At 48.2% G+C, this 24,024-nt stretch overlaps 1 protein-coding gene across 2 annotated transcripts in view; it reads right to left on the reverse strand.

The window, feature by feature from the left end:
* Window positions 1-590: 590 nt before the first annotated feature.
* SLC43A2 (solute carrier family 43 member 2) overlaps window positions 591-24,024 on the reverse strand; it is a 32,096-nt gene continuing 8,662 nt past the window's right edge. For both annotated transcript variants that reach the window (XM_063174039.1, XM_063174038.1), the window contains 12 exons: window positions 23,496-23,685; window positions 22,487-22,542; window positions 21,740-21,816; window positions 15,669-15,761; window positions 14,911-15,044; window positions 14,293-14,495; window positions 13,510-13,653; window positions 10,013-10,151; window positions 9,446-9,578; window positions 8,450-8,523; window positions 6,652-6,775; window positions 591-5,836 (listed from right to left, as the gene is read on the reverse strand). In XM_063174039.1, coding sequence (XP_063030109.1) covers window positions 5,675-5,836; window positions 6,652-6,775; window positions 8,450-8,523; window positions 9,446-9,578; window positions 10,013-10,151; window positions 13,510-13,653; window positions 14,293-14,495; window positions 14,911-15,044; window positions 15,669-15,761; window positions 21,740-21,816; window positions 22,487-22,542; window positions 23,496-23,685 — 1,529 coding nt within the window. In that variant the 3' untranslated portion in view covers window positions 591-5,674. The remainder of the gene's footprint in view (window positions 5,837-6,651; window positions 6,776-8,449; window positions 8,524-9,445; window positions 9,579-10,012; window positions 10,152-13,509; window positions 13,654-14,292; window positions 14,496-14,910; window positions 15,045-15,668; window positions 15,762-21,739; window positions 21,817-22,486; window positions 22,543-23,495; window positions 23,686-24,024) is intronic.

Genomic DNA, 24,024 nt, shown 5'->3' on the forward strand with positions numbered 1-24,024 from the left:
AGTATTTTTGTCAACTTCGTGGCCCCCCTCTTTTTGGGAGGGTGGGGAAGGGAAATGACGAGTGGCCAGGGCATTAACGCAAATAGCCAGGGGTTAAATCAGTGCTACAGTCAGACAGGGTGAGTGGCTTCAGGTTATGGGCTTCACCTTGTCACCAGGTCATGATTTATGGCATTTTCAATGATTGTCATTATTGGATTGGAAAAGTAAACCACCACAGATTTAGCATCACCAAGCTAAGGCATGGATAACTGAGACGTGCAGCTTTGCTGTTGACACCTGCGATCCCTTCTAAGGCCACCCTGTTTATTTGTCACTGTTTGACAGCAGTTCATACTATAGCAGAGCTCAATCTCATTCTCAACCTGCCACCTACAGGGTTTGGGGTTTTTTTCTCCAAGATTAAACTCATTTGGAGAAGAAAAAATTAATTGGCAGTGGCTCCTAACCTAGAGAAGAGTCAAGGAAATATTCAACCTGGGTCCTGCCCTTTGGCAGATGCCACTCTATAAAGCATTCATGGTTCCATAATCTCCTTAGGAAGCAACCAATGCTTTTATTATGTTCACCCTCAGAAAGAAAACTAATGATTAACTTATTATCACTTTATTTTGAGATAGTACTGCAAGAGTGCACATCACCTTACAAACACAGAGAAGATGACACAGGCCTGCCCCGAGGAGTTCACAATTCCACTTCAGCAAATACAAAAAAATTCAGTGGACAGGAAAAGGTGGGAGAGGTAATGCTGGCAGGTTAAAGAGTGGGTTTTCTGAAAGAGGGGATTGTCTCCAGAATAAAAAGCAGGTGACAGAGGGTCAGGCACAAGGAAGTGACAATCAGCAGTAGGAGGACAACGTGGAGCACAGGACACCTGGTAAAAACAGATTGCACAGAGACAGGCTGGCAGCACATGGAGGAAAACAAGGACCTGTGGGCTTTATAATTAATGTGTAAGATTGCAGCTACATAACACATCATTGTTTCAGCTATTCCAGAGAAGATAACATTGTGAATCAGAAGTGGCCCTTTTTTTTTTTAATAAAAAACCCCAAACCAGTCCATTCCCAACAGGAATCTGTTGTACTATAATACTATTTTCCATTATGAGCACTTTGCACTTTTTAACTGGGGTGTAGGGAATATCAAAAAGCTCTACAGGTGCAGAAAAAAAATCAAAGGGGGAAAAAAAAAAGAGTAGCAAAAATGTGTTGTTTAGAGATTTCATTCCTTTTACCCTACAGTATCTGCTCTGAATTTTGTAGCATATTTTCCAAATTCATCAGCCTGTCAAGAGGGAAATCTCCTACTCGAAAACATTTTAGTGATTTACGGACTTAGTTAAAATCTCATTATCCTGCAATTTTCCTTTGCACACAGAGCATGAAGAGGCCAGGCTTTGCTGTGGGAGTTGAACATTTCAGTTGCTGTAGCAGCATTGCACTTAAAGTGGTGTCTCAGCAAGATTTGCCCCCTTTTTTTTCCCAGACATCTGTGTCCAGTTTCATCTCAAGGATCCAGATATAGCTTTGCTCAGTGACTGTCATAGTGTGTCCTATTAAGCAGAACAGCACAGATTTTCTCTGCTACTTCTGACATTGTGTCATTGCATTAGTGCTATAAAGGCTGTGTCAACAGGGCTTAGGTTCTGACAGATTAGTGAAAGCAAAAAGCTGTCACCCTCCCTTCCCCACTCTGCGAATTCAATTTTATTTTAATACAAATGCAGATTAAGTGCATGTGAGAGGCTGTAGAGCCTGGGAGCAGTGTCTCCAGCAGGTGCAATCGCTTTACGCAGCAACACCTTTGACTCTGAGGTACTCACAGATCAGGTTTCTGCTTCCTTACATTCAGCTGGGGTTACTTCCATGGAGTCCTTTCCCATGGCCACCCTCCTTGCACTTCCCATATGGATCAGGGTAAGGAGCTACAAAGGACACAAAAACCCCCAAGTCCTACAAATTCATCATTTAGGAATTATGAGAGCAGTACAACACATTGACCTATATTTGAGTTCCACAGATAAATGCATTATTGATGCCAACTGCTGGGACTCCACTCTTTGGTAGTACATTTATTTTCCCCACAAGGTGGCTCATGCACCAGGCATTGTCTGGTCCTGAAACACCCTGCTGGGGAATCAGCAATGCTGTTTTCCACTCCAAATGTATATAATATTATATACAACTCTTATTTCCCTAAGTATCAAAGGATGAGGCAAACTGCCCCTGAACAACCACCCCAGCTGTGTTTCTGCTGTGCAAGACAATGTTTAGAACAATCTGAAGGCAGAATATTGCCCTCCTGCAATACTGACCCCACTGCTGCAGGAGGTGCAGCTCTGAAGCAGTTATGCCACAATCAGTAGAGTGTTTGCACATCTTGCATGCAGGTGCAGGTTTTTGATAGATAAATATGAGACTGAAGTTAGTTTGGTTCACAACTGTCAAAATAAATTTCACCCCATTCAATCAGAGCAGTGTTTCACTTTAGCCCAGTGTGTTTTCTCCAGCTTTGGCCAATTCTTACAGGACAGAACATGCAGACAAGTATCTTTCCTTGGCATAACTTTCTTATTTACAGCAACTTAAAATCTCCCTGAGTTAGTGGATGCATCAGACCATTGTTTTACCAGCCTCTTCTTTAAAAAAAAAGTTACTTCTGTTCTCCACTACATTCTGCAGCAAAGAATTCCAGTTTGACTTTGCATGATCCAGAACATGATCCCATTTGTCTGTTCAACCCTGAACAGCTAAAAGCCTCCCTCTGTACCCACCAGGACATGAGCTCTCCTCACAGCTGACCAGCAGCTTCTGACATTAAGCACACACATTCACCAGATCATCAGGTTAAACTGGATTTGAAGATATCCCTAATAAAGGGCAGGATCTGGGAATTGCAGTAGGGAGGTAGATGGCAGAAATAAAATTGTGTTCTTTGAAGAATGTGCAGCTAAATTAAAAGGCAGCAGCAACTCCCCTAAGACTTCATTCAAATATGCCACTCTCTGTTCCACTATTTTGCTGAGACATTTGTAACAGGCATTTAAGTGACATAAGAGTGGAAGAAATCACATTCAATTCTGAAACTGAGGTGGAAATAATGCTGGCTAGCACACAAAGCACCAACTCTGCTTTAGGACACTGAGACTATGGATGGAGGCTCACACACCTGATACTTTATCTGTCATTGTCACGTCACAAGTATCTCTGAGCAGGAACAGGACTCTTCTCAAAATATTTAAAAGTATTGTAATATAAAATGCAGAAATCTGCAGAAAGCCCTCTGGCTGTACCACTGCTGGTGTATCTCTGAACATGTACTTGAGACAAGACAGGTGACCAGCAAAATTAATCAAAACTCTGCCTTCTTAATTATTGCTCAAAAAAAGATGGAAAGCTCACTAAATCATCAATCACCAAAACACAAAAAGTTCCAGAAGAACACAGTGCTGACAGCAGGCAGTAAATCTGCCTTGAAACAAACACATTTAATAAAGGCAACACATTATTAAAAAAAAAAAAATCACAGATGTGTAAAATCCTCGAGTGGTGAATCCTGAAAGGAGTGAAGACTACCAGGTACCAGGGAGTGCGGAGCAGCAGCGACTGGAGATGGCGCTGCCGGCGCACGGAGCGCTGGCCCCGGCACCGCCAGGAAGGGACCCGCGGGGCTGCAGCGAAGCTCAAACCCTGCCCGGCCCGGGGTTCTGCCTCCTCCAGGGGCTGCAGCAAAGCTCAAACCCTGCCCGGCCCGGGGTTCTGCCTCCTCCAGGGGCTGCAGCAAAGCTGGAACCCTGCCCGGCCCGGGGTTCTGCCTCCTCCAGGGGCTGCAGCAAAGCTGGAACCCTGCCCGGCCCGGGGTTCTGCCTCCTCCAGGGGCTGCAGCAAAGCTGGAACCCTGCCCGGCCCGGGGTTCTGCCTCCTCCAGGGGCTGCAGCAAAGCTCAAACCCTGCCCGGCCCGGGATTCTGCCTCCTCCAAACCCCAGCGAAGGAGCTCACACCCAGCTCAGCTTCCAGGTAATCTGTCACAGGAAGGTCGCAGCACGGTGTTGTTTCTTGGACTTTGCCAACCAGACATAGAAAAGTTGAATGTCTGAGCCCTTGCCAGGCTTTGCAGTAAAACACCACCCCTATTTCTCCAGAATTGTTTTATTTCTGCCCCAACCTTCCCGCAGCCACCAGCTCAGCCCGGTGCAGCCGGTGCTCCTCCTCACCCCTGCACAGTCCTGCTCCCACTCAGTGCAGTGCTTAACACAGGGCTCCAGAGCCTGAGCTGCCGACCTCAACAAGAAGGTTAAGGGCAGAAAAGTCTGCTTTAGACAAGGAAAACCTCTATAAAAATAAGCAGGTTAAAAATTCCCTTTGTATTCCCTCCCTGGTGTGAACAGGCCTGGGGCACCTTTACCCACACGTATTGCTCTGGCAGCAGCTTCACCTTACAATCCATCTATCACCAGCTGCTCTGTCCAGACAGAGCATCAGCATTGCAGAAGGCTCCTAGAACAGCCCAAGTGGCAGCATTTTGGTCAGTCACAGTAACCTGGTGTTCAGCAGCTTGGTGACCATTATCATAGCAAGGTAAATCAGCTATGGCTAAAGGAAAAATGACATCACCACACCACCCTGCCATATGTCCACAGGATGCAGTTACCAGACACAAAGGAGTGTTCTGCACTCCTGGTTCTTTTCACCAGCAGGTCAGCTCATGTGAACACCAAGGTATCTGAAGCCCCAGAACTCAGCTTCAAGAAGCTTCTCCACTTTTTACTGAACACACATTGCTGCTCCCCTCCCAGGGGCATCTCAGGGGGGAAGGAGAGGCAAAAGGCAACAAAGTCTCAAAGCACTTCATCGGTAAACAAGATCCAATTCTTATCTCAGAGGCTCCAGGACTGCAGACAGTTTAAAACACAGGTGAGTTTGTGAACCGGGAAGAAGAGGAATTCCAGGCCTCCCAAGGCTTGCTCTAGGACCAGCAGTCCACTATAGGCTCTTCATTTCAGTGTGGAAGGCAGATCCATTGCTCACAGTCTGTGTCATTTGCAGTAATAAAAGGTTTGGGAGCTGTCAGTGCTAGCAGCCAACATTTAGCAAAACACTGAAGCTGTGCTCATACACATAGGAATAAAAACCCCTTCCCTGCCTCAGGAACAGGGATATGTCTGGAGAGACAGTAAAACCACTGGTTCCAGCTACACATCAAGCAGAAAGACCATTATGAAGCCTTGGGGAGGGAGGACAGTGCAGCTTGCATCCGAGACTGTGTCAGCCAAGTTTGGGGGAAGAAGGGGAGAAAACAGACTGCAGTGTGTTACATTTGCAAACTCAAATTAGGGTCTGTCTTCCTTCTTCCCCCATCCCTCTATTCCTTCTCTCCCCAGTTTCCCATGCAAACTCTCTGCTGCTGGAGAGTGTGATCAGGGGATAATTTAAGACACAATAGCTGTGTGGCCTTTATAAAAAGGAAAAGTGTCCCATGTTTTGGAATAAGGAGTGGGAAGTCTCCTCCTGCCATATATCTGAGGAAATCTCAGTCTGATGTCCAGCCCTCATTCCAGTGATGAGCAAAGACTGGCAGAGCCAGGGGAGAAAAGTCCCGGCTTACACCACAGGTAGAACCCACAGATGTGGTAGGAACTTGTACAGGGGAGGTTGCACATGAAGCACCAGTTTAAACAAAGGCTTCCTCAGTGGGAGTGCCGTTGATTTTGAAGAAAAGTTTGGCATCTTCCATCTTCTGCTTCTTTTCTCTCTCTAGCCTGCGCCTGTAGCAGACCAGGTAGATTGGGAGGCAGAATCCCAGGAGGCTCAGGCCAAGCAAGCCAACATTCACCTGCAGGAGGAAAGCAAACCAAAATTAGGCTGGTTAGGAGAAGACAACAACCCAGCCACGCGTGCAGCAATGTCAGAGCCCAGCCCACATCACCAGCTGTGGGCAAACAGGAGACGCCCTGCTCCCTGTGCTGGCAACATCCTCCACTGTTTTCATCCTTAGAGAACCTTGTGTGTGCAAGCTAAATGCTGCAAGAGTTTGTCACTCTGGATTATGGTTGTGGGAGTCTTGTTCCATAGAACAGGCAAGGGCTGGTGGAGCTGCAGGTGTTTCACACTAAGTTTGCTGATTGAAGAGCAACAGGCATGGGCACATGTAGCCTAGAGACCAGAATTCTCCCCAGCATCACCCATGTCACGATTTTATTGAGCTGCCCAGACTCTCAGCAAGACACCACATCAGCCCTGCCCTCAACAGCCATTTGGCTTTTTGGTCATTAGCATCAGCAATCCAAAATTTATTGGTAATTGGAGCTTGTAGTTCTCAAGCATCACAGTGTTCTTTCTCAATTTTGAGGTCTGCTCACACTCACCCATTTTTAACCTGACAGATTCTGACTCACCACATAAAGTGTTAGTGGAAAGCACTCCCTTCCTCCCTTTCCATTCACCATAAGGGTTACTGGCTTCCCTGCCCAGGGACTCATTACTCACACAGGGACAGGGAAAGGTCTGGACAGCACCAAGGTACCAGCAGACTGAGGGACATGAAAAATTACAGCTGTTTTTAACCTTGGTCCATGCACAGGAGCCCTTAAATGAGCTAAAAATCATCTTAACCCCCAAGCTTTCATATCAAAACTGAGAAGAACTTGCCCAGAGGGGGTCTCCTTTCAAAGGTCCTGTCAGTGCCATGAAGAGAGGCTGCTGCAGGAGGGCAAAGAGGGCACTGATCAACGACTGCAGCCCTGTCAAGCTGCCAAACTGAGTCGAGGGGTATCTGTCAACAAAGAAAGCAACAGCATTATTATGTGTCACCTTGACTTCATATCACCCAGGTCAGATTACATTCCCAGCCCAGTAACAACAGAGACCAACGTGAGAGCACAGTGCCAAGACAGGCATAACGTGCAGAACTCCCTCCTGCAGTTAACTGCCCCTGCAGGGTAACTGCCCCTTTTTACAGGGTATTTACACAGACCCTGTGGTGTCACACTGCTCCTGAGAGCAGAATGGAACTGCTGCCAAGGCTGGAGCCTTCTTCTTCAGATCATTCTCATCCCGAGTCTCAGACTTTAGCAATATCAGATCCAGCACTTGTTTTGTTTTGCAGCTCTGCTGTGGGCAAGTGGAAGTGCTTATACAGCTCCTGTTTCTATTGCACAGGGAGCAGAGTGGGGATATTTACAAGTTAAAAGCAGGGCTGCTTTATCCAGATGACAACACCAGTGCCTGAGCAATCATTTTCATCTGGTCATAACAATTTGCTCCCTTTGGAGGTGAGTGAAACCTGCACAACAGGTTAGTGTTTTCCTTTTTAGAGGACGAGTCTGATCCTATGTCAAACTAAACAACACTATTGACTGGCAAGTGCTGGTATCAGATAATATTAATGGAAAAATAAATTTCAGGAATCTTCTAACATTTTTCTCTTTCCGTGACTGAGCAGTAATTAAAAACAGTCAGGTTAAACTAAACTTGGGAAGAAAGAAGCAAATCAAAACTTTTAAATATTCAAAGAAGTCATATTCAAAGCAAAAATACCTCAACTCCAGGAAATTCCAGAGTTGCAGTGGTCAAATAGGATTAGTTTACCAGTAAGGTGATACTTACTGCAACATGCATTTATTTACCTTGCCCAAGACAAAAATATTTTGCTTCTGGCTGCCAGGGAACCAAAAGTTTATACATTTCTGAAGCAGAAATGTGTTCTCTAGTCTGGATTCTCCCAGATGTGGGGCTTAGATTTTGACAGAAAGAGTCTGTGGAGCAGTGGAGTCTCCATCCATGGAGATATCCAAACAAAATCAGTTGCACTCCTGGACCACCTGCACTACCTGACCTTGGTCTGGAGAGGTCCCTTCCCACCCCAACAAATCTCTGATTCCCTGAAAGAAAACAGCTCCTCTTTGTTCCTCTGTCCTACCTCAGCACTGAGGGACAGATCTGTTTTCAAGGCCAAAAACATTGCTTAATGAGGAAGAGAGCATTTAGATTCAGCTATTGATAACTTGCAAAGTTGGAAACAGGATGGGTGATCTGTCCTGGGAAAGGGAGGAGGCATCACTAATGCTATCTTGAGCAATGTTTTATCAATGTCAGCTTCAGAGGAGAGCAGCAGTGATGTTTTCAGTCCTGTTAATGTTTTACCTGGGCACATGCACACATCTGCTCATTGCAAGACAAAAAAAGCCTTGAGTTTTTACTATGTAACCTGTGTGTCAATAGTTTAGTCTCACACATAACTGTTCCTGGCGCTGTTGCTAAACAAGGAAAGCCCTGGGATTTCAGCCCAGCTATTGTCATGTCTAGAGGTGACTGAGGAAACAAGTTGCACCATTTTTCCCCTCTGACCATGAAGACCTTGTTCCTGATCTCCCTCTCCCCTGGACAGCCCATCATCCCAAACCAGTTTATCTGGCCAGCCACATCTTATGGGGAACCGGAGACTTACACAGCTGCATAGAGGCCTCCCACAGCTGAGTGGATGAATCCTCTCACAATTGTGTGCAAAATGAAGGACAGAATCTGAAAAAAAGAAGCAGAAAAATGTCACATCCTAGACACCCACTCAGGTGTGTCAGAACCCAACACCAGCCATTCCTAAAAGCTGCTCTTTTCAGGTAGGATTGGGAAACCCAGACCCAAAACCTGAAATATCAGCATGAGGGAAGAAATTTGTACTTGTCTCCAGGCACTGCTTTTCCTTACTCTGCACACACACAGGATCTCTCATTTGTAGGTGGCATTGCTGCAAGGACATGTCCCCAGCAACCCCTGGCCAGGATCACAATGCTTTTCCATGGCCACCAATTTAGTTAATTTTCCACAAGTTATTGCAGACAACACATAAGAATGAGCAAACTGCTTTTACTTGCTCATAGGCAAACTGATGTTTGCCTACATCATCAAGGTGTGTTTAAGTATAGCATAAAATCACTAAACTCCTCTGCCAAAAATAGGTGGTGCCACAGAATAAATATTTTAAGAGGTTTATAATCCCACAGGTACCATTGGGCACAGCATTTGACGCAGGAATAAGCTGCTGTACACATCACCATGTTATGCTTCTTGCTGCAAGTTTTTCCAACCTTCAGCAGCTTAAATCAAGCCCAGTTTAAATGTACAGGCACTGCTGAGAGGATCCTGGTGGGCAAGAATTAGTTGCCACACAGGCCAGCTGCAGAAACTTCAAAAAATTAAAAAAAAAAAAAAAAGTTTAAAGTGCAAATAAATTCTGAATCAAGTGGCATTTCAACTACAGCTGCTTGTTCAGGTTTTCCCAAGAGATCCCAAGTGCAGAGTGTTGTTTCTGCTCTACAAGTGGGGCTTGCAAAGCAGGATGGAAGTTTCCCTGCAGTGCCAATCCCAGCCCTCCTGCCACCAGCAGCAGGTTCTCCTGGCACTGTGCTGTCATTGTGGCAGCACCCCACCCATTTCACCCACTCACCTGCAAGGGTAGATTAGGAATAAGACAGGTGATTCCAAATCCAACCAGCAGGAAGTTGGTGAACACAAAGGCATTGGTGGCGTTGGTGATTTTCTGGATCTGACGGTCACGCTTTTTCTTCTTCTTGTCACCTCTGGAAGGACAGCAAAACCTGGGTTACAAACACCCCCAGCAGCTGCTGGGACTCACAGCAAGATTCTCTACACATCACATCAACTATCTACACCAGTTTGGTCACAGATCTGCCTATGGAGGTGCTGGGATCTCCACCAGTGGAAGCTGAGGAACATCTGGGTAATTATTTCAGTGCTGTTACTCTTACTCTTAGGCTAGGAGGGAAGTCTGAGCCTCTCCTGCTACAACTTAAATTTGCTCTTCTCGACTGATCTGAGTGGACATGGAAGATAGTCTGCTCCTTTCCTCTGCAATTATCAAGTCTTCCTTCAGGCTTTCTTTTCTATACTGAAGAGCCAATATTCTTTTCAGTCTTTGATCCCACAACACACAAGGCAGAGCAGAGGGGGCCTGCCAGGTGCCTGCATGTCCCGTGTGGGGCACACTACGCACTGCTCAGCGTTGCTCTCCTCATTCTCCTCTGAGCCATCATCACACTCTTTCATTCTCCAGTCCATGATGTATCCGATCACAGGCGCTGTCAGCAGGCACAGCAGCTGCAGGACCCCAAAAATGGAAGTGTAGAAAGCCACTGCAGGGAAAAAAAAAAATAATTATTAAAAATAGTTTTCAGTCCAAGCGATAGGAAAAAATATGAAAAAAACCCTTCCCATTATCACTTCTCTTATCAGTCACTCATCAGCCTTCCAGACATCAGAATAGACATGCTGGGCACATTTCCTTCAGCCATTCTGATACTGCACTGGAATTCTCTGGGCAGCAGCAGGCAGGGCTCCAAAAATGGGGACACAGCACCCACTGAGTGTCAGTGAGGTTTATTCTGGGCAGGACCAGCAGGAAGAGTTTTTATAAGCTTTGTGTGCTGCACAGCCAGGCCTGCTTTAGTCATCCCCTCTCCTGCCTTGCTGGGAGCTGCAGCTTCTCCAGCTGGGATGCTCCAGTGAGGACAATCAGGCTGGGAAGGTGAGGAATAACCCAGTTTGCGCTGAATGGACAAGTTTGGAAGAAAGGGGGCAGGAGATTAACATCTAAAAATAACATCATTTGTGGGCAATTGTTACAAAGCTCAAAGTGATGAAAATTCCGTGCTAACGATGAGAGAAGTGTCCCCGTGGCTTGCTGAGGGAAAGCTGATGCCAGCAGACTCAGAAGAAATTGTCCCCTCCTGTTACTGAGCAGTTCCCCCACCCTGCAAGGCTTTTTTCCACTTCCTCTGGGCAGCCCACGTGGTGACTGAGGCAGCACACAGAAGGGCTGGTGAGTCACGGTGTGCCACAGCTCCAAAACAAGGATGTGGCTCTGAAACTGCCCATCTCAGCACACAGAGCACAAGTTACAGCCCTGCAAGCAAAGCAGCTGAAATTCTCATTTGTCCCTCCTGTTTTTAAGCCTAGCCAAAGCAGCACAGCCAGGATTTCCACCAAAATCCACTTGGTAATGGAGAGAAAGTTTCCAACAAGCCTCTCTCTCCTAAACAGTTGCAGCAAACCCCAGCAGGGCTGCTCTGCTGTGCCCAAGGATGGCACCTGGTGATCTTTTCCTGGCTCCAGCTGCTGGCAAAGGAGCTGAGAGGAACCTCCAACCTCCAACCTCACATTCATGGCCCCGTTCCTCCCACAAAGACAGGCCCTGGAGTGACCCCACATCCCCTCTCATTACAGCAACTGCTGCAGCCAAGAGAAACAGGTGGCATCACTCTCTGAGAGCTCTGCAGGAGCTGATTTACTGCTGGCTGGTTATTTTTTAATAGAGGGTAAGAAGCAAGCCACGCTGTCATGTTTTGCCTCTTTATGCTGCCCTGAACATTTAATCTTAGGCTCTAAACAGCAAGGGCAGAGGGCAGCTTGAATTAAGGAGTGAAATTTATGGGGTCAGCAAGGGAAGGGGAGGAAACAGTAGCTGCTACAAAACAAGGCCCCCTCAGCTTATCTGTCATGTTAAAAAATATTTTTTCCCAAGGAGAAAAAGCAGTAATACCTAGCAAAGGAAGCACACGTGGGCACAAACCTTTACATTCCCCTGTTTTAGATGCTTTTCACTCAAAACTACCCTGAGCAAACACCTCACACTGTTGAGTATTCCAGCCCAAGGTCTCTCAGTATCACCATGTTTGAGAGCAAGGTGACAATTTATCAAAGATGCAGACAAATTCCAGGTTCTAGGTATAGCAGGTCTCCTCTCCCCTGCCTTCCTACAACACAATTATTTACAGAATGTACCCTTAAAGCTTCTTCCTCATCTTTTGGGGGGTTTCAGCAGATAAGCAGCCACAGGCTGACTGCTCTCTCCACCTTTTGGTTTCCTGACAGGTCTAACTCACCATAACCTGCACAGAAAGAACTTTCAAGGACACTGTGCCTCACTGCAATTAAAGACTTCACTACTGATCTGCATGATTCTCCCCACATCCTTCTCTCCTGCTGTAATCCCAGGAATATTTAACTTTTGACCACAACCCTTGCAGGGTTTGGCCCAGCTCTCCCCTCCCTCAGTGCTCCCAAGGGCAGCTGCAGGTGGAGGGAGCTCTCTGAGCAAACCCCACCCAGGAGAATAAAGGCAGGAACCAGGAGGAATGTGAGGGAGCAGCATCCCATCCCCTCCTGGTGCACACACAGATTGCATTTCTGGAGAGCTGCACGTGCCTTGGAGCTGCTCTTGCAGCAGAGCCTGACACTGCTGAGACCAGACAATGCCACTGTTTTGCTGATGCCATGGAAACACCAAGACAGAGACTGCACTGCAATGAGCCCAGGCTACAATCAGGGGGAGGAAGGGGAAAAAATAAGGAAGAAATCTTAAAGGTGGCACAGAAAAATTGCAGCATACTCAAGGGGCACAATCCCTGTTTTAGCAGGGAGCTGGATCAAAGCAGAATTGGCAGCTTATACAGTTAATGTTAATTCTGAAATTCCAAGGAGGGGAGGAGAAGGAAAGAAATTAAAATTAAATTAGTACAGCAAGCCAGGGTAAAAAGAAATAATATTTTTTTAAAAGCAGTGTCAGAGTTACAAGGTAAGCAGAAAAGGAAGCAGTGTTGGGAAAGGTAGGCAGTGTGAAGTTTGTCCTGTCCTGCTGTTTAATGTCTAAGCTGGCTCCTGAGGCAGGAGATAAAGAGCTGAATGCTGCAGGCTGTCAGAGGCTCAAGAAACAAAGCAATTCAGGGAATGCCAGGGCACTTGGAGTTTCCTGAGTTTCCTTCCCTCCCCCAGAGCTCACTCCTGTTTTCAGAGGAGTGCCTCTTGATTTATCAGCTTCATGCAATCCAGATTTAACAAGTTCAAACTGGATCTTACTACAAAGGACAAAAACAAAATTAAAAAAAAAAAAAGGCTAAGTCCTGTTTTGCAATCCTGGGTATTTTTGACAGTAAACTAATGTACTCTTTCCTGTTTGCTCCATGAAACTTCACCAGAACTATAAATGCAGGGAGTCCAGCCCTGAGCCTCCCCAGCACCCAGCAAGCTGCACAAAAAACCAGCTCTGACTTCCCTTCTCCCCCCTGGGTGCTGGGCTGAGGCACTGAGTCCAAGCATTACTCATGAGAGTCAGCTGCTCTGCATTCTCTGCTTGCTTGGGATAACTCAAGCAAATACCTGCTGAAATAGGTTTTCTAGTTAAAATAAAAATTAGCAGTCCACCCCCAGGGGTTACTTGCAAGAGGCCTATGTGGGGAAATAACGTGGGGCAGTATCTGACAGACACAGAGTTAAAATTAGCCTGACATTCAAGCACCCACCTCACTGCCCCTCTGTGCTGGGCTGCTTCCAGCCCTTCCCTGGGCCCTCCCAGCAGCTGTCAGTGCACTTGGACACCCAGGACTGCCCTGCATGGAGCATCTGCTGAGTAATCAGCTGCTCGGCCTCCACTCACCAAGGCTGGGTCACTCCCAGCCCCAAGGATGCAGTGAAAGTCTTCAGGGGTTCCCTTACCTTGACTTTCATCTCCAGACAGAAACTCCAGGATGGTGTTCATGGCTCCCATGTAGAAGATGAGCCTCAGCTGGGTGACACACATGGTGATGAGGCTGAGCAGCAGGATGGGGCTGAAGACACTCTTCATGAAGGAGGGAGTAGCTGCAGAAGGAAGAACAGAGCCTCTGAAGAAGGCAGCACACCCTGGCAAACATTCACAGCAGGGCCTCTCCTGGCCAGGAGTGCCAGTGGCAGCCCCAAGGAGTTCACCTGGTGCCTCACAAACTCCCACCATCAGCAGCTGCAGGTGCTGGAGTTTGGCTACCAAAGTGGGGCAAGGCAGCAGGAAGAATGCCCTGATTCTGTGGATTAGGACAAAAAGAAGCCTCAAACCATTTGCTTTCACTATCAAGGCCAGGCTGGATGGGGCTTTGAGCAATGTGTTCTGGTGGAAGTGGTGGAATTAAATGATCTTTAAGGTCCCTTCCAGGTCAGACCATTCTATGATGCTCCAAAGTAAAGAAGGCTTGGTCATGGTGGCAACAATCCACCTAAGAGCCAGCAGTGCCCAGCTGCCCTGTCCCCCTGCAGCCACAGCAGCTCCCATGTGCTGTCCCCACCACTGGCTGCACCATTTGTGTTCAGGGAAGGACACAGGGACAGGATTCCTGACATAACTGGTGGCTGGCACCAGGCCCTGGCAGCACCTGGCTCACGTTTTGCTCCCTTGCAAACAGGTCTGGAGCAGAGCAGGGAGGCCAGCAGGCCTGTGCCAGCACCCTGGGGCACCCAGAACCACACCTGCACTGTCAGGCTGGCACTTCACTTCTAGGTCCACTGTAGACAGACAGAGCTTGTTGTTCTCCTGCAGAGCTGCTGGCTCCTTGGGGCCCTTCATGGAGCTCCCCACGCTGAGACGGCGCCCCACGGTCGTCACTTGCTTGTAGAACTGCTTCCCAGTGATTTTGTGGTCAAAGCCCAGCCAGCTGAACTTTATTTTCACCCTGTTGGGTTGCAAAGAGCGTGAGAGCTGCAACACAGGGTGAGGAGTCAGAGGCAGCAGTGTTGCAGGAGTCAGAAGGGCTATCTATTTGTGGATTTAAGGCACTGGTTTCCATTACAGACCCACAAATGGTTTTGATCCAGAGCACACTGAGATACTTTCCCTGGGCCAACTTGGCATAAATCAATATAAAAATACTTATGACCAGGAACAGATCATTCTCCCTTTGTAATTCCCACAGTTTGGAAAGTTCTGCTTTGCACAGGTAAGCCATGCTGGTGGCAGGCAGAAACCCTCAGCCTAAGAGGTGGCAGCAACAAACAACATGCAAGGGGTTCCCTGTCTACTACTCCTCTAAATTCTTTGTGCCAGCTTTTCCTAGAGGATTAGGAATGGGATTAGCCCTGCAGACTCACGAGTAGTCCATGTCTTCTGGTCCTGGGAAAGGCTCCAGGGGCCAGTTGAAGAAGCAGTTGAGGAAAACGAGTCCTGCACAGCTTGCCCAGACAAGCAGGATAAGGATGAAGGAGACCCCAAAGTCATAGATAACCTGGGAATCACAAGGGAATATGGTTTTGGCTACAGGAGCAGAGAGATGCTGCAATATTCTTGGAATGAGGTCTGAGAGAAGCAGGGAAAGAACATCATGATACACTTAAAATGGGTCACTCAAGTGGTAACAAAACAATTTTGTGACTTTCTTGGAAAACCAGCAGGAATTTCCCTGCACACCTGAGACTGCAGTGAAACATCCCTGGTTCAGACCCAGGTGATCTATCCAGGCAGCCCAGGTGACCATCTCACATCCCTTCAGTGCCATCTGCCAGCCATAAATTATCTTCAAAGCCAACCACTGGTGACCATCACACAGATAAAATACACATTTGTGTATTAAAATATATATACACACAACTTAGATATTAACAAAGCAATCTTTTCTAAAAAAACTTTAGTTTTTCACTTCTACTTAGCACTTCTCAAGTTTTCTATCTGCTGCATTCTTGAGGCAGTCACTTGGGAAGTCTCTGATACAGACAGGAACTGAATCTTGCAAATGCACACCCCTAAAAAAGACCTTTAGCAAATGGTCTCTCTTTCTTTCCACTTTATTGCTAAATAGGACAAGACACCAGCACAGCACCACCAGTCCCAAGCCTTGATCCCACAGCCTCACCTTGATTCCTGGGAATGTCACGGCAGAGGAAGCATAGGAGCCAATCATCAGAGCAATGAACGTGGAACGAAGGTCCCCAAACATGTTGGGCAGCTGTGGAGAGAGAGGAACATCAGCTGGAGCAGGAATGAGGCTTTCTCAAGGAGATATTGGCATTTAGGATTAATTCTCCTGGATACCACAATGTGAAGCAGCCAGTTGTACTTAGGCATGACTTAGCTCTATAAGATATTACTCTGCAGGTTTCACTGGTGTCTCTGGAGACAGGCAATGTCTACAACCCAAGATTTATGTGCTTACTGATGCTGCTTCTTTCCAGACTGACAGCATATTTTGCATCATTCACCTTTAGCACAGGAGCATTTGCTCCAGCTCTTGTGCTTTCCCTAGAAGTTCCTTACCCCAAAAACCTTTAGCCACCACTTTTCCTCTACCACAAACCCTCTGTTTGTCACCCTCTTTCTAGCCAAGGGTTGTTAGACACAGGCTGCAGTCTTTAACACACCCTGCAATACCTTGAGCTGCCAGCTTTGTTTATGCACCTTGGGTCAGCACCCAAATCCTTTGCAGCAGACCAGAAAGTTCCTGTTATAACAAGAAGGAACAGAGACAAGCACACAAACAGTGCTGCTGTTTGCATTTCCATTTCTAGCCATCCCCAAGGCTCCTTCTGTGGCAGCAGACTCTCTGCTGATCATTTCTGCATCACTGGGATGGCTCAGATGCCTCAGCACACTGTCCCAGAGCTAGGTGCAGGGAAGGAGTCACAAACACCAGATACCCAAGGATTTATCACTCAGCACAGCCACTGAGCTCTGCAGCAGGCAACACAACATTGCTGCTCCTGCCAGCCACCCCCTTCACTGGTGTGCTGAGAGCAGACCAGGCTGGTTCTGCAAGGAGCTGTTGGGAAAGCAAAGCTCTCAGTAAGGACAGGCAGCAGCAGCTCACAGCAACCACTTCTGCCACCTGAACAGCAAAATCACTCCCCGGATGGCTCAGCAGCCCCTGCTTCCACCCAAGATCCAAAGGCAGAAACCAAAGGAAGGTCTCTCCAGCAGGAAAGCTTCCTACTCTGCTGGGAAAGGAAGAACCCCCTGTTTTCCTAAACAACCAGAAGTGAACAAGTTTCCATCACTCACTAATGCTGTCCTGGACACTGGAAATTACAGGGAGAAGCACTGAAGTTGTCAGGCTATGGAGAGCTGGGCTGACACCTCCTGAAGCTGGTCAATAGGCAGAGATTCTGCTGCAGGCTGGCAGGTTTCCCTCCCACCTCCTTTTTTTTGGGTCACTTACTCCCCAAATCCACTTGAGCATCACTCCCACGTCAGCCTCAGAGGACCTCAAAGCAGGACACTGCAGAGATGCCTTCTAGGACTGAAGGCACGAGCAGCCCTTTTTCTGTGCAAAGAGGCTGCTGAGCAAAAAGATTCAGAGAATTTCAACCTGAGCAAGCAAGTGCTGCCATCCACCCCCCCTTGCAGGGCTGAAAAACAAACCCATCTTTCCCAGGAGCAGCATACAAGGCCAGCAAATCTGGCTCGTGTCACGGCGTGTTTACAAGGCAGAAATATTCCCGAGCAGGAGCACTCCGGGACCCATCTGGCTGTTCATCATCCACTGCAGAGCCTCCTATGCACTGCAGCCTGCAGGTCCTCACATAACCCCAGGCTGGGCAGCAGCAGTGATGTGCTGAGCCTGATGCTGCCCGTGAACCCTGGAGGAGGAGGAGGAGGAGGCAGAAGGGCTGTGCTGCTCTGCAGAGCATCCCCACACCCATCACCCCGCATGCGGGAGAGCTGCCAGCAGGCTGCTCCCGGGAGCTGCAGACAGGAAACTGCTCAAGGATGCAAAGGTCTGTTACCAGGCACTGAAAAAATCTCCTCTTGGAAGCACTGCCCTCGATTTACAAACTCCCAGAAAGCAGCATCTGCCGAGGGGAATGGCTGAGGGTTGTAAAAAAGGATGGTCGCTGTCACCAGGATGGGCATTTGTTTCATCCCAAACACCCCAAACTTTAAATAATGTCCAGAAATGACAACAAAACTGCTGCTCCTGCTGGGGAGCTCAGGGCAGGGCAAGAGCTGCACAAACACAGCTGCTTCTTGGCAAGGGCTGGTTTTCCCCAGAGGTCCAGAGTCCACAAAAAGCTTTTTTCACGCAGCAGGAAAGGAACTTCCAGGTGGATCCTCCTGCTCTGAGGGCTGCTGGAGACACAGAACAGGAAGCCACAAACAGGAGAACCCAAGGCTGCTTCTGCCTTGATTGGGACAGAAGTCCTAGAAAGGCTAAAGATTTCCTCAAATCCAATTTGGCACCCAGCAAGGAGCTAGATTAAAAAAATTGGACGGAAGAGATTTAATGTCTTATCCAGCCCAATCAAAGCAGAAAGTGCAAACACTGAGCACTTGGAAGGGACAGAAATGTGGGACTGCCTGGAGGGGCAGAGGGGGAAAAGGGGGAAAAGTCTTGAAGAGTTCAAGACCAAAAAACCTCTCAGACAGAGCCGGCACTGGCAGCGTCTGTGCAGGTCTCATCTGAAGACCAGCCACAAAAACAACATGCAATATTTACCAAGTCATTTTTCATGCTGTCTTTATACTAGCAAGCATTGGAAAAAATGAACCACAGAAAGGAGAGAAAAAAAAAAAGGCAATAAAAAACACAAGCCATGGAGCAAGTGAGCTCTGTTTTTCTGCCACCAAAACGGATCTAATCCTCATTCTGATCTCATCCCCGCAGGGCAAAAGTGACTCCTCCAGCAACTTCTGCCCATTCTGGTATGACAGCTCCAATTCTGCAAGACCTATGACGACAGAAACTCTTAAGCCTCTTGTTTAAAGGTCACTGACACTCAATGCAATATTAACTTTATGCCCTGTCACAAAACACTCTGTGAATGTTGCCACACGTAACTGTTTTTTACTGGAATCCTTTATTGCAGGTCCGTAATCCTAAACTGATAAATCATTTCCTCTTGCAGATTTTTTTTTCCTCATCTGCCCTACAGTGAGTTTATAATAATTTATATTGTTTTCCAGCTTTTCTCTGGAGACATTCCATATACAGAAAACAGCACAGCATTGCTTTCCCTCCTCTTGCAAGGACTGTTTGAAAGAACAGCAAAAAAAAAAAAAATCAAGGCATTGAGAACTAGACTACTGAAAAATGGTATTTTTGTTCAATTAAACTTTGTTTTCCCTATTGGGGGTGTGTTTGAAAGTTACACAGACACTAAGAATATGTTCTGCAGGAAAGCCTCAAACTGCCCCCTTTGCCCAAAGCATATGGAAACTCCTGTTCCCATTCTCCAACAAAAAAAAGCTCACAGAGCCCAAAGTTTTCCTAATATTTCCAAGCAAAAAAGATTCCCTACCCAGAAACATACCCCCCCCCTCTGATTAAAGGGGGCTGTTTGCAGCAGAAAATCAGAGCAAAGCAGCTGTAGTTCTTTGAAAGGAAAACAGGACAGAGAACAATCTATAAAAGGCTCTTTGTGGTAATTTATCACACATGTTTATTTCATTGCATGAAATAGCTTCGGAGCAGAACCAGCGCCAGATTCCTGTGTTGCTGTCAGAGCCACCAGCACAGATCTGTTTCCATTTCCAATCTTCACTTACATTGGCCAAGACCAAGTCACGAGGCAGAAATCTCCCCTCTCTGCATTTTAACAACAGGCACAGGCTGACCTTGTTCCCAGAACTGGGAAGCCTCTGCTGGCTGCCCCCTCGTCCCCAAGCCACAGCCCAGGCACCCAGGAGCAGCAGCTTGTTTTGGCTCCACAGCTTGCCATGTGCTGTCATGATACCCTGGGGACTTGTTGCTGGAAAAGGCTTTAAACTCAAGAGGCAACAGCTTTGTGGAGCACTGTCCCAGGCTCTAATCCTGTTTATCCCTGTCTGAGGGTCCCTGCCACCAGATCACACCGTGTCCCAGGAGGTGTCAACACCTGACACCCCACAAGCTGGGCTTCAGGGACACCCTGCCACAAAGCAGCAACCAAAACCTGCCTGGGGTGGCTGAGGACCATGGCACCAGCGGGTCTGAGCCATTTCCTGGAGCAGCTCAGGTCACCTGCAGCTGGCAGGAGCAGGGAGTCACCTTGCTGTGACCTGTGGCAGCCAGACCCAGCTCCGCTGGCACCGGCAGGAGCAGGGCTCATCATCTCCTGGGTAATGAACCTCCTTACAAAGGTCCTTTGGGTGTCCCCTTTCAGTTCAGCCCATGCAGCGTGTTCAGGGCACAGCCCATGAGCTTGTCCCTGTGTCCCTCCCTGCCTGTCCCCAGGAGCCACAGCTGGAAGGAATCCACAGGGCATCACCCTGTGACAGCACAAGATGGTTCTTGACACACCAAGTGCAGCTTGCAGGCACAATGGTAAAGCTGTGAGCTGCCAACAACCAACATACAGCCGGCTCTAACAGGCAGCGGCACAGCTCTGCTGTGGTGCAGGTAAAGGAGCGTTTCCCTCCCACTTGAGGCTATTTTTAATGACATTTAGACACCTCAGGTACCAAAATGCATCAGAGCAGCTGCACAAGCAGCTACACCTGCCTGTGGGTTGGAGAAGCCAGGCCTGAAGCCAGCCCAGCTCTTTGCAGAACACACTGAGGGATGGGCTCCACCTGAGGCATCTGAGTGGCCTCACATCATCCCTGCCTCCTTCAGAGCTCCCCAAGGCTTGGATCTCCTCTTGGAAGAGCTGACCTTTTTCCTGCTGCTGCTCTTCCTTGGCACTGCAGAACTGGCTCACTAATGAGGGCACTAATAAGTGGCTTTGCTTGCTTCTGCTGCTAAAAGCCACAGCACACCCAATCTATTCCTGCCCTATCCTGCCCTCGCTCCTATCATCACCAGTGGTTCTAAAATAATCTGTGACCCCTTAATAATCACCCAGGGAGACAATAATCAATGCTGGCAGCAGCAGGATGGGAATCCTCTCCTCTCCCACAGCACTACTGAGGTGCTCCTCTATTCCTTGCTTTTATTTGAAGCAGGATGACATTTGCCCCACAGTTACTTGGGGTCACAGACAAGGCTTCCAGTGAAGAACACCACATATGAAGGAGAGAGCAACATCTGCACAGAGTTCTGAAAGCTTTGGGTATATGAAAGCAACAGCAGCAGCAAAACCATGGCACACAGAGTGCTCTCTAAAGCCAGCCTCTGCCAAGCTTATGTCTCAGGACCTCAGCCAGTGTCTAAGCCCTGTTAAATTAGAGGCAACTTTAACAGGAAGTTTTACTTTAACAGCAAGTTCAAGGTAGTGCAGTCCAAATCTGAAAGTTTTTAACTACAGCTCAGGGGGAAAAAAAAATTTAAAAAAAAGCAGTGCTTCCCAGGCTTGTTTTCTGGGCGACTTTCCACCCAGCCCTGCTTGAGCCACACTAACAACAATCAGGGTAATGAGGCAGAAAATAAAGCAGTTATTTGGAGAATGATACTGCTTCTGCCTCCAGGCAGAAAGAACCCCAAAACACAGAGATCCAGCTGACAGTTGTTGACCAAAGTTTTCCATACAATCCTGAATATATCCAAGTGGGCTGTGCACACCCAACAGCACAGCATTTCTAAAGAAGCCTGTGAGAGACTCTCACCCTTCTGAAAAGCAAAACCTTTCGTGATCAAGAAGAGCCATGGGGGCGAGATGCACACTGTGCTTGCAGAAAGCTGGTCATACCCAACTGCAAGGGTTTGTGCCCTGCTGATTCTTGCTGCACTATGTCAGTGCTAAATCCAGTGCAAACACACCTCCAGCCTGTGCCAAGCAGCTGAGCACTGCATGTACAGGCACATTATGAGCCCTAGACAAAAACACTTCCTTTTTTCTCCCCACCTTCACCTGAGATACAAAGGGCAGGTGGAAAAAAAAAATAAAAGAATGGGGAAAACAAGCTTTAGAATAACAACCAAGGACTCACTCCCAAGGGTGAGTGACCCTTTGTACCAAACACAAACACGTGCTATTCAAGCCACAGGCAGAAGATCCTCTCTGCTGCTGCCTGCCAGCCCAGCTCACAGGCACAGTGAGGGACAGAGCAGTCAGGTAGTAACTCTTCACTTACCGTGAGCGATGTGAAGGTCATGCACATCCCACCAAAGCCATTCAGGGCCAGGGCAATGAATATCAGCACAGACAGAGCTGCAACAATAAAAAACCTGCCCTCAGCTCCCACGGGGGTTGCAGAGGGAAAGGAGGCAGAGCCCTAAAGGCTTCGGTCCTGACATGTGGGAACCTCCGTGGATCAACACCCTCAGGATATGTCACCAGGCATCTCCCCAGCCACACAGACGGGCAGGGACAGGGCTCTCCTCCAAGGCAGCTCAGAGGGGATGGAGGGGTTCCTTCTCTCTAAGGCACAGACTTGCTGATGCAGCTTGTCTGCTGGGTCTCAAAAGGAAGATTTACTTGAACAAACAATCCAAAGGGTCACTCACTATCTGCTCTTGAGCAGCCAGCTCCATCTACCTCTGCTAAAAAAGCCAATTAACTTTAGGTGCTATTACCTATTTCCCAACCCTGAAAAAGCCAGGAACTCGTTTGGAATTGCTCCTTTACAGGACCCGGCCCTGCCCAAAGACAAAACTAAGAGACCTGGGTATCTCAGACGTTTGGCCCTTGCTGCACTCTCCACTCAGTGTTGTGAAACACCAGCCCTTCCCAGAGCCACTTGGCTCCCTCAGCCTGGCTGATTGCTTGGCTTGTGACCCCAGTACAGCACTGGGGGGGTGACAGTTGAACTTTGCTTCCCCAAAAACCCCAAACCAGAGCCCTGCAACGCTCCCAGCTCAGCAGAAAGATGCCAACTTACAGTCTGGGTTACTGGCACCGTACGCAATCAGCACACAGGACACGGCAAAGCAGGCACTGCAAGGGAACCAGAGCCATCAGTTTCTCACAAACAGCCCTGCCCACAGTCAATTACAGCTGCTTCCACCTCCTCAGCACCTCGCAGGGCACTTTCTGTAAGAGGGAGGGAAGCTGGCAAAAAAAAAAAATCCAGGGAAATACCCAAATCTTACTGGCAAACAAGTATTACAGGCAAGCCTTGCACAAGGGCTGGGGCAGGAACATTTCCACCCAGCACTGACACAGCTCTGTCTGGACCCAAATTCCCACTGGTTTTCCAGCACAGTTTTTCCAGCCCTCACCTCAGGGTGACCAAAGGCAACAGCAGCAGCTTTTGTCCTGAGCCCCAGCACTCAAGTCCCCTCTGGTAGGGTCTGACTCAGAGACCTGCCCTGTTTTTCCCACTCTGCCCACAGGCCAGTTTGGTTTCTAACCAAGTTCACTGCATTAAAATTGTGACAGTTAAAACAGTGCTGGGGTCCAGTGATCCCAAAAGTCACTAATCCCTACATGCCATGACAGAAGCAGTTGACAATGTCACTGTTTGAGACAGAAAGCAACACACACCACATGGAAGAGAAGGGCCCTGGGAAAGGCAACAGGACATGTTTATCCCTGAGTTAACTCCCCAGCCTGCAAACAATGATGTAACATCTTGGTTTTGTGCCTCTCAGGACACAGCTCCCAGCCCAAGGAGAAAGCTACCCTCCCTGACTCACAAATGACTCTGCTCTTCCTCCAGGCTCCATCTGGCCAGGGATCACAGAGCAGCACTGCCGAGCTCAACTGTGGACACCGAGTCCCAGGCCCTTCCCTTATGGAGCAATGCACTGTGCTGGCTGAAATCGCCCCAGAGCTGCTCTGCTGCCTGCACATCCCATCCCTCAGCCACTTCCCAAGGCTGCAGGGAGCCCAGAGCACCCAGCCAGGGTGGGAGTGAGCCCCCAGCCCCTGGAGCCCTGCACACCCACCTGCCCAGCAGCCGCAGCTTGCGGGGGCCGTACTTGTCCATGACAATTCCCAGGGGCAGAGTGATGGCACTGAGCAGGAAGGAGCCAATGGTGAAGGCCAAGTTCAGCATCTCATCCTGGGCGTTGCAGGAAGGCCATTTGTGCTCTGATGCTGTGCTGTTGTCGAGCTCAGAGGTGTTGGTGGTGGTCTCTGCACGGGGTGAGAGAGGACAGGGTGTTAGGATGGGATTTAAAATGCTGCAAAGGAGGGAAGGGAAAAGCCCTGCTGGGTATATGCCCTCCACAGTGCAGTTTTTATTCTAATCAGTGAGAAATGGAGAAGCAGAGCAGCAGAAGGGTGAGGGAAACCTGATGAACTCTGTTTTGAGCAGGAAAAAGCAGCCATGAGACAGGTATCCCACGTAGCAGCAGGGTAAAAACCCAGGGATGGAGATTCATTAATTTATTAAAACAACTACGCAGCAATGGCCTGGCAATTACAGGACACTAAACCCTGCTAAACCCAAAGGGATACAAAAATAAGGTCCTG

The sequence above is a fragment of the Melospiza melodia genome, chromosome 21 (genome assembly GCF_035770615.1).
Source record: "Melospiza melodia melodia isolate bMelMel2 chromosome 21, bMelMel2.pri, whole genome shotgun sequence".
NCBI classification, from domain to species: Eukaryota; Metazoa; Chordata; class Aves; order Passeriformes; family Passerellidae; genus Melospiza; species Melospiza melodia.